The 10,762-nt window shown below is 41.3% G+C and overlaps 1 protein-coding gene across 1 annotated transcript; it reads right to left on the reverse strand.

The window, feature by feature from the left end:
* Positions 1-305: 305 nt before the first annotated feature.
* On the reverse strand, positions 306-6,265 carry LOC142563247 (male-specific histamine-binding salivary protein-like). Its single transcript, XM_075673800.1, has 5 exons — positions 6,100-6,265; positions 4,142-4,320; positions 1,489-1,571; positions 968-1,048; positions 306-448 (listed from the first exon to the last, which is right to left on the reverse strand). Exons 1-5 carry the CDS (start codon positions 6,229-6,231, stop codon positions 306-308), a joined length of 618 nt encoding a protein of 205 aa, XP_075529915.1. The 5' UTR covers positions 6,232-6,265.
* Positions 6,266-10,762: the final 4,497 nt, after the last annotated feature.

Raw genomic sequence — 10,762 nt, forward strand, 5'->3', positions numbered from 1 at the left:
ACGTAAAAAACCCCAGGTGGTCGAAATTTACGGATTCCTCCACTACGGCGTGCCTCATAATCAGAAAGTGGTTTTGGCACGTAAAACCCCATAATTTTTTTTTATTTGTGACACCGTCGTCTGATTATTCAGAGAAGTCTTCAAGGCTCCCTGAAGGTTATTACAGCAGCATACAGCACCGGCTTGATCCCCTTTGCGAAATAATGCAATGTAAATGCAACTGCAATCTAATATGCTTTTATTAAACCTAAGTTCATATAGCGTGCTACAAAAAGTGAGATTTTTAAAAGTGTCGGTGAGACAAATCAAAATCTTGCCTCGGAATCGCATTCTGTTTCATTGTACTTATCGTAAATTGTTTTTCCGTCCGCACAGAACACATTGAACACGAACAGACAGCAATCCGGGATCTTGCTCACATGACCTTTTTCGACCCAGAGCTCACACCCTGAAAAAATAGAGAGTCCAAAAATGATTGGCATAAGCATTTCTACAGAATTTGATATGTTAGCCATTAATTTAAGCTCTAATAAAACTTTCCTGAATGTCATACAACTGAAATTCAACGTTATCTACTAAACAAAAAGGTATTGATAGATTTGTGTAACCATATATATATATATATATATATATATATATATATATATATATATATATATATATATATATATATATATATATATATATATTAGGAGAAAAATAGCGTAATATGTCCTATTTTTGCTCATTTCCTTTTGTCTTTCTCCTTCCTCAATTTTCTTCTGTAACCTTTCTCAATTACCCAGCTATTTCGCGCGGAGTTCGATATTCCTAAAGCAGGAGCATTCTTCTAGCACATAGATGATAACCAGTGCTTATCTTAGCTCGGGTGCTTTTAAAATCAGCGAGAAAACACGCACACGTACCGTGTATATTTAACAAACTATTTCACGTTTTCAGAAAAATTAAACATATTATAAATGCATACCCTGGTTTTGGTATGGCACGTAGAACACATCGCACGTTTTTCCATCAGAAAAGATGAGTGTGTCTGTTAGGTTTTCTGGGGCTGAAAAAATACGAAACCAAAATATAACTGTAAGTAAAGTGATATATAATTTAAAAGCTTGCCAAATAAAAACAATATGCTTTAACTCAATTCATTCTCATAGAGACAATACTATTTAAGGTTTCTATGCAAGAAAACGTTATAAGCACATAGAGGGGTATAAAGGAGTTTTGGTGTCCTTTCTTGCGATAGTCTCATTTCCCTTCCTGAAACATGTTATACCGAAACAGACACAGACATGTAGAAACATCTAGTACTGGGAATATAAATTTTAACACGTTTTGAAAAAAAAACATGTTCGTCTTGTGCAAAATATACAATGTCTTATTGTTCCCTTCATTAAAAAAGACTGAAGAGCTAGCACACCCAATTCATTTTTCATGCGTGATAGTTAAGAGATAGTTCCGCTGCTGTCCTACGAAATAGTTGCATGTACTTACTTTCAACTTTGTAGCGAATTGCGTTCATTGTCTTGTTGTAGCCATAGGTGTATGTGGCCTCCACTGTTTCGTTAACAGTGTAACTGCGAATAGGAAATATAATGCAGATGTTTGTATGGCGGAGGAAGAGCGGCTAAACAGGGCACGACGCAAAAACACAACACTAATAGCAATTATATGGACAGCCCAAGCCAAATTTTTTACCCTCGTTGTTGGCGTGCGCGTGAGGTTACGCATATATCTGGGTATATGTATGTTATATGCCACTCCCTGCTATATTACATGCACTGTATGCGGGTTATATACCCCCATAACATTCTATCGCTGAAGATGCTCATACCAGGTATTACATTTTTGTCGACACTATTTCTTTAAATTTTGAAAATGGCAGCCCACAAACAGATGTTATCAAAGAAAGCAACGACAACGCATACCGTTGGCCAAAAATCTACTCAGAGTATATTTTTTAAGTATGCAACACTAAGTGAGCTCAAGGAAAGAAATCATATGTATTCGTTGGCGCGGCTTTGTAATACCTCCAGGATTGACCCAAGACTGAGGTTTGAAACATACACAATGGGAAAAAGTGCTCGTAAGTTCACTAAGAAGTAAGCTGTTATTATTAATCGCAAATGAATTTATCCAAAGGCATTATTCAGTGAGAGGACCCCTACCACAACAGCACACGCGAATGCGATAGCAGAACGTTTCTATCGCATTATTTGCTTCGCCCGTATAAATAAATGGTGATATTATGTGACAGCAATTGCGAACTCGCACGAAATCGCGCTGTATAAAACAAAGTAAAACATTGTAAGCTTACTGTAGGCGCTCATCATGTTAACAGGTTCACAGATTTTACGTTTTACAAGATCGCATTTCTACCATTCGTGGGTTGGGCAAATAACCGTCAATCTCCTAATGTAGGGGTCTAAAAGAAGATAAGTAGTCGAAAGGGCTAAATTTACTCTAAGCGGATTCCTATTCAGTTGCATATTCACCAAGTTGAAATCCGCTAAAATTGGTTCCACGAAATTTACTTCTATGCCAGGTTTGGATCAACACACCCCAGCATGTATACACCCTATCAGTGTATACGTATACTCATGTTTAATCGTACCACTTCTGCATTGGTGAAGCACGCCGACTCTGTTATCCATGGAATTTCTCGACGACACAAGAAACGTCGACTCGACGCCTGTACTGCGAGAAGTATAGCATTTAATTGCGGTATTCATTAGAGAAACCAAATATAATGTTTGGGTCTTTCGGAAGTTGAAATCAAATAAATGCTTTTTCAGTTTGTTGTACCTTTTTTTGCTCAAAGTTTGCGCGTTCGTCACAATGCTCCCAATAAACTCATGAGTTGCATGTGCTGTCACACGCGAGATTTGCCTGGTCCGCAGGTCTACATGCTGAAGTCGTTGGAGTGGTGTTGTCGCGTGTCTCCACAAATAAATCCTTTATTGCCCTGTTATCCAAACTGTCAATGTCTACTCTTCCTCTAAAGGTAATAAACATGTCTATTGTATGTTGGGTTCTTAGATTTTATTTATTAGTCGCACCATCGTCAATAACAGAGCCTGTATCATAAATGAAATAGTTCAAATAGTTTTGTCTCTAAGTATATCTTTATCATTTTTTCACTATGACGGTCTTTATGTTTATATTTTGTACAAATACAGCGTAATATCCAGGAAATGCGCATATTGCTTTCTTAGAACATTATTACTCTTACATGATTGGCATTTGGCAAACGAAAAGCAGTTTTTCCTGGTTAGCATTGATATTTTTTGATAAAGATTGAAATTGAGCATGGAAATTCTGGATTGAGTAATATCCCTATGCATTGCTGATCATGCGCACTGTACGACTACGAGGAGCTGTGCGTAGCTGAACTCTGTTTTTTGACGAAGCAAGACAAAGAGATTTGCGTCTCGCATGTATTGCTGAGAAGAGAGGGCGCTGCGCTCAGCCGTCGATTCTGCGAGCTTAAGTTTAAGAGGTGCCGGAGATTCCTAGAGCATTTCTCGTCTTCTATCGTCATTGAAAGTGGCAGCTCTTAAGAGCCTTGGTTATCATCAGAACTCTACAGCATCTGTAACGTTTTCGCAAAGTTATAATTTAGCCATAGCTGCAATGCGGTAAGTTGAATAATATTTGACGGAAATTGAGTTGTAGGTATCGCTGACAAGATCTGCAATGGGGCCTTGTTTTCTTTTTTTATTTTGAAGTCTATGAGCGCGGTATTAGTAAAAGAAAAATACATCTTTGAGGTAAGCTTTTGTTGCTACAGTGCCAGATAAGTAATATGCTGAATATTCCGAAAAGTATTCTACTAAAAGCAAACGCCTCTGCTGCTTTGATAACTCGAGGAGCACAGGAAATGAAGTGTTTTATTATAGGAAATGCTGACTTTGAAGACATAGTTTAGGACATGCCTCAATTTAAAACAATTTGTGCGCAGACACCTTGCTAAGTGACCTTATTTTGAACAATAAGCTATTGCAGAGAAAATAATAATTGTAAACATCTTTAGCCAGCTATATATATAAGATGGAAGATGACGCCAAACATTGTTTTAATTACACTGTAAATCAACATATGTATTTCAGTGATGTCGGCTATTCGCGTGAAAGGATTAGATACTCACTATGTACTGTCGCTAGACGCATTTTTGAACGTGAAAACAGACAAGACTGTGTGAGCTGACTCATTCTTGTTTGTTTCTTTCACACTCAGGCACTTGAATTGCTGACCCCAGGATCCTGTGTCATTTTCGTATGTTGCCTTGGCGAGTACATACGTCACGTTCTCTGCTTGTCCAATGCTCTGAAAAGCGTAGTAACAGCACAAGAGGGCCGTTGAAATAATAGGCTTGTATCTTTGTTAATGTTTCTCACAAATATATATTGGCGACTGCCGAATCATTTTGCGTTACTTACACAATAATTCCTGCTCTAGTATCTCATTGATTTTGAATAAATATTAGGCACCGATACTTTATTGGTGCTCTACCACATGGATTTCACTTTCTGAATTTGGAGTACCGATTACTCAGCGGCGAAGAAAACGCTCCATAGGAAGATACGCCCTTCTCGGCATTCTTGCATAGACAGCTGAAACATGGCCAATTCCCAAACTTAAAAAATTTTCCTTGATAACCAAATCCATACAATGTGCAATTGTACAATATGTATATATGTACATATATGTACAATACCATTTACCTTATCAGCAGGCTCTAGCTAAGCGAAAGATTTCACCGTTAGCACCTGTTGACCGACCCTCAACTAAAATGCGCGTTCTTTTTGTTGAACGGTGTTAGCAATGGAGTTACAACAACAGGGGCGCTTTAACGTAAATCTATTCCAAACTTTTCTATTCCAATTCTGCAGTCAGCCCTGTGCGATTGCTTAACAACTTTTTTTGACCACCCCCATTCGCCTGTCTGGCACGCGAAGCCATAGCTCGCCACCTGATATGACGTGTGCACACTGATTATGCATGATTGGACCGAAGAAAAGAAAAACATTTCTTCCTCATTCGACACCTTTCCACCATTATTCAACGGCTATTGGTCAAATGTTTTCGGGTTGCACCCACTTCACCTGCCTATCACACGACGTTAAAAACCGCGAAAAATCACTTCATCAACGTGACGTGTACGCGTTAAAGGTGCATTATTATGCCGAAAAAAACACTTAATATTCTCCTGAGTACCCGCAGGCAACCCCGTTCCGAAATGAAAACAAAATGTCTGCCACCGATCGCTGAGGCACTCGCTACTCGCATCTGCAGGAGATATTGAGTTTATTTGCGCACAAATAACCCTTTTTGCCTGGCCATGTTACGTTTTCTAGAACTTTCGACACGTCGACGACCTCGCTCTGACAACTCTTAATCGCTAAGGATCCGTTTCAGCGGCATTCTTAATCTTCCGTAGCATGCCGCTGCTATTTTCGACCAGCCACCTCAAGCTAAGTCAGGGAAAGTGGACCAATCGCAGACGCCGGCACCACCCTCTTCATCCGGTTGTCAATTTTCAGTGCATTGGCTCGACCCCATCGTATCCCCCTCAACTTCAGCGTGCTCCTCGCCTCTATTCAGCCAATTAGTTAAGACAGTGCGCTCAGTGTAGGCAATGTTATTCGTTTTAAAGCAAGCAACGGTGACCACCTATAAACGAGGAGAGCGTTTGATTGGTCTGTTGAGACAATGCTGCGGGTGACCGCCCGATGCTTGCGTCGCCGGTTACCCAAATTTGACGGCAGGATGTTGGAAGAAAAACATATTGGAATAGTTTTACGTCACAAGGCCCCAATATTTAAACTGATAGCACTGTGACAGCGTTTACGTTACGTTTTCAACAAATACTTTGAAAGCATCATTTATCAATTTCCTAGTGACATAACAAACGCGCACTGACAACCCATAAGGACGCTGAAGAAACGTGTTCAAATACTGTAATAGGAAGAACTAGGGTATTTTATCTGGAATGCATTTTTCTTACCCGCATGCTGATACCAAAAATGTAGTCGCCTTTAGCATAACAAATGCACAATTAGACAATATTTTTTTTGTTTTCGCGAATAAATTGAAACCACTTACTTTCCAGGCATCTTGATAGCTTCCAAGCAAAGTTTCATTCACCCAAAGAGGATTGCTCACCGCTGATTTGCTGCTGTCACTTGAAGCGACAGCTGCGCAAAAGAGAGAAACCAAGAGTGCTACCTGCATCATGAAGTCACTGCGAAGGCAGATCTAGCGAACCAAGCAATCCTGCCTCCAATTTATATGTGAGGTGCTTGAGCGACAAAGAGTTTCAGCAGCCATGAACGGCGTCACTGCATGCGTCAACGAAGATCTACTAATAATTCATACCAGCTGCAACCTTAGAATAAAAGTTCAGTGATCTAGGAAGTTTCAAGCGTAGGAGTTGCTATTTAGAAATCGTTCTGAATTACGCACATGCAGCTCTCTATTTGTTCGAGGAACATTACTGGGAAAAGAAGTGACGTAGGGCAAAGCGTATTAGTCGGTGCATTTTTAACTTGGCGCATTCCATCACATTTACAACAAAAGCTAACATAGTTTTTTTACCTTACCGTGTTTTTCGACGTGCAAGCTTTTTGCCAACCAGATTGGTTCACTGGCTGTGGCGCCTACATGTTGAGAACGAAATCCTGGTGCCAGCCCCCAGTGCAGGGAGTGCATTGCGATGTTGGCAAAAGAGAAAGACACACACGCGAGAGCAATCATGCATGTCGATCGAGAGGCAGGCTCACCAACTGAAGTGGCCGAAAATATCTGAGAGCCTACGCTGCAACCGCTGCAACCATACGCCGTTTGTGGCATTATAACTAGAATCCGAGAAACATGATTTGGTAGACTTGTCAAAGAATTAAAAATATTAATCTTTTTCGAAAATGTGAAGGATCTGCCTTGTCTAGGCGGGGCCATGATTAAATAATCGGAGTGTGTTTTGAGTTCATACTCGTTTGCCTTTCTTATTTAAAACAGAAGAAATATTTGTTGTTTGTCCGAGCCATCTAAATAAACGCATGGTTCCCATATATAAAGTGTGTCTTGCTAACGCGGGTCAAGCTGCTTAAAAAAGGGCTACGAGAAACAACGATTAAACCAACGGTGTTTTGATAATGCTCACTCACACTAGCAGACCCGACACCAATTTCAGAGGCACCGACACAAAGGTAAAAACGCTCTCACCGATAGTCGGTAGACCGAAATTGGTGTCGGGGCGGCCTGGTGTCAGTGAGCCTTTAGGAGGCGCTTTGTGCTTACTGGTCAATTTTTCTTTCAATAGTGATTGATTAGCTAGCTGTTCAGAACAAATTTAATCCATTTATAATTAATTACAGAAATTTTTCAGCTTCACTGTAAAATTTTTCATCGCATTTCAAAACAATATACTTAAGAATTTCCTCCTGACTACATTTTCCTCACTTATTTGTTCCACATGTGAACGCTATGGGGAAAATGTTTAAAGCATAAAGGCCAGCTGAACACGTAACCACAAGTTTCGAGGAAGGGAGTGTAGAGCTCAAAACGTGTTTCAAAAGGTCTTATTTTTGCCCGAAAGGTGAAGCACCGATTGCGATCGCAAATTAGCAGATAGCTATGCGAAGGAAGGGGTAGTAGTTTTCTTAGCCGTACGTACTTGTAAACATTCACCTACTAACTAAATTAACAAACACACTGTCACGAACGCACAAGTAAACATAAGCACATCTCACTCGATGACCACGGAAACTCGATGTCAAAACACTGAGTGAAGAACCGTGGCGGCAGCAGCCAGCGAACTCAAGTTCGTGTATTTCTCCCTTCGATGCGAACATCAGGTCTAAAACACAGCGCATGCCAAGGTACCGTCACTATGTGCACTCTCCAAACATTTCAGATCGCTTCGAAGGTAAGGCCCCCACGGGCGAGCACTTTGGCCACGTTGCAGGTCGGTTTCAAGATACGGTGCTTTCGCGGCCTCGGCGTAACCAGTAGCCGCTGGAAAAAACGCCCCCCCCCCCCCACCTAATGTCACCCCATGTATCGCTTGCAAAAGTAGAAAGTGCGTTCCTCCCCGCCTTTCTTACTCACGCACACAAGATTGAGCCACGCTAGCCAGCTCACCCTAGCACACTTTCCCTCACACATACAGCATAGGGCACGCGGTGAGGATATTACCGACCCTGCACTCTATACGGAACCTTACGGCGACGCCGACGGCGACGGGAGAAATGTGCCTGGAGTGTCCATATAATTGCTATCACAATAAAGATGAAGATACTCAATGTCTTAAGTGGTCACCACGAAACAGTACCAAAATGGCGACCTACCCTATGGCTACTGCTACTGGCAAACAGCTGCGTCAAAGCAATTATTTGTTTTTTTTATTGCGATTGCAATTATACGGATACTCCAGGCGCATTTCTGCAGTCGCGTTGACGTCGCCTCGAGCTTTCTTATTGATTCCAACGGCGGTAAAATCGTCACCACGTGGCGTATGCTGTATGTGCGAGTGGAGGCGTGCGAGGTTGATCCGGCGATGGCGGCTCCATCTCGTTTACGCAAGAAAGCGAAGTGCGGGGACGAAGCTCGCCGTCTTTCACTGCGTGACGCTTTCACTGCTTTGTTCGCATTGATGCGAGACGCAACACGAGGGTCAATTCGCTCGCTGCTGCTGCCGCGTTTCCTCACTCTAGCATTTTGACTGCGAAGTTCCGCGGTCACACAGTGAGATGTGTTGATGTTTGCTTGTGGGCACCTGGCAGCATTGATGCTAATTTAGTAAACGTGCCTATAATCACAAGTTTACACGGGCAATAAAACTAGTACACTTCTAGTGCAGAACTAGTATGTTCTAGCGAACAGCATGACGTGGCTGCTTGTTCTCTGCACGGCAGCCAACAGCTATGCCATTGCCTTGAGATATTTTTGCGCTCTTCATGTCGGGAATTGGTGATAATCTTTTGAAAACACTTTTGGTGACCACCGCAACGACATGCGCGAGACGTGCTTGTCTGTCTTCCCCTCAGATTTATTTTTGCGTTTTGCACCGCAATACTCAGACGCGAAAAAAAATAACTGAAAAAATTAGCGACCTGGAAGTAGCTGAATATGATGTTTCAAATGTGTTACACAATTCGACGTTCTAGCTTACACAATAATGATATCATTTATTCTTTTGGTAAATATTTATGGCTATTGCGCCCACTGGTAAATTTTTTGTGTTATCAGTGATCAAGTAATGTCTGCGCAAGGTGGCGGAAAACAAAACGCGCTTGGTCTCAACGTCGTATCTGGCAGTTAGGACACACACGACTGGCGGGACACACCCTATTTGTTCACATTCAAAGGCCATACCGACGGAGCTACCAAGCTGGCTAAAAGATATTACTGTGCTCTTAAATACCCCCTTACATACAGCAATGACGTATATCAGCTCACCGTTGGTAACATTTCGTTAGAATAAAATGATACATTTGTAATCGATAAAGGCAGGACACTAAACCAGTTTGTTTGACAGTAAACCTAGATATTGCGAAAAAAGAAGTTTCTCACTCTGAAGATTATCCTGGGACTGCATGGTTACCTAACCGTAATTAGAAACGGAAAACAAATAAGATATTAAGCAGAATGTAAGTAAGGTATTTTGAAATACTGAAGCAGAAGCATGTCTAACAAAAGCAGAAGTTAGCGCATTTAATTGACCGAACTGCTGAGAATACATGGTCAAATAAAGGTATACATTTGCTTTAATTATTCTATCCTACTCAAACGTTGCAAGTGGGAGTGTTAAATTTGCTCAGTGTACTTATTATTCAGTAAAATGAATTGCTGTATTTACAGAAGCAAGTGCAAATATTGAATGAAGTAAAGTCAGGACTTAATTATCTAAACCACAGTTTGCCTGTTTTACATAAAGAGTACAATATATCCTGATGTCGTAAGAGGTATCTCGTTTTCTTGCAAATTCTCACCTAAATTGTTTATGTTCCCCCCTAATTGTTCCTTCACATCCAATTAAGCACTCTCTGCACATAATATATCTCACATAGACGCCATCTACGCATTTAGAGAAATAGATCATTCTAAGAAACAAGAGTGGATGAGACATTGTATTTTCCAGCGCCACGTACACTGCTGGCAATACCATTTCGCTCGGTACCTTTCACCGTAAATCGCCTCTGTTCGGGGCCCGCAAGCAACCACAAGGCTACGTAATTCCATAAAAAATAGCTAAGTGAAATGTCTAGCCATTCCTCACGTGCATGTTTTAAACATGAATAAAGGGAAAATCAGACATCCACAAAGAAAACCCGTGCAGGTTCCTCGAAAGGAACCCGTATGGGTTTCCTTTGTAGCAATGGCTACGAACGGGTGGATGTCTGTTTCCGCAGAACTACGACGTCAAACACTTGCCTTTGCTTCCTGTTGTCGACAAATTTGACTTCGCCCTGCCATCTGCTAGCCGCCTGATTAAGGTCAGATGGTAGAGCGACTGCCCTGGAAAGGCGGTGGTCCCGGGTTCGAGTCCCGGACCAGGACAAATTTTTCTTCAACTTGAGGCGTTTCTTTCGAGGAACCCGTATGGGTTTCCTTTGTAGCAATCGCTACGAACGAGTGGATGTCTGATTTTCCCTTTATTGATCATTTTATATCTCTTCAGCTAGATTTGAAACGGAATCCTGTTTCTGTGAAATTATGCAAAATGTGTGACCAACACGGCAATTTACCTAAAAATAAAGGAATAAAC

The sequence above is a fragment of the Dermacentor variabilis genome, chromosome 11, assembly GCF_050947875.1.
Source record: "Dermacentor variabilis isolate Ectoservices chromosome 11, ASM5094787v1, whole genome shotgun sequence".
NCBI lineage: Eukaryota > Metazoa > Arthropoda > Arachnida > Ixodida > Ixodidae > Dermacentor > Dermacentor variabilis.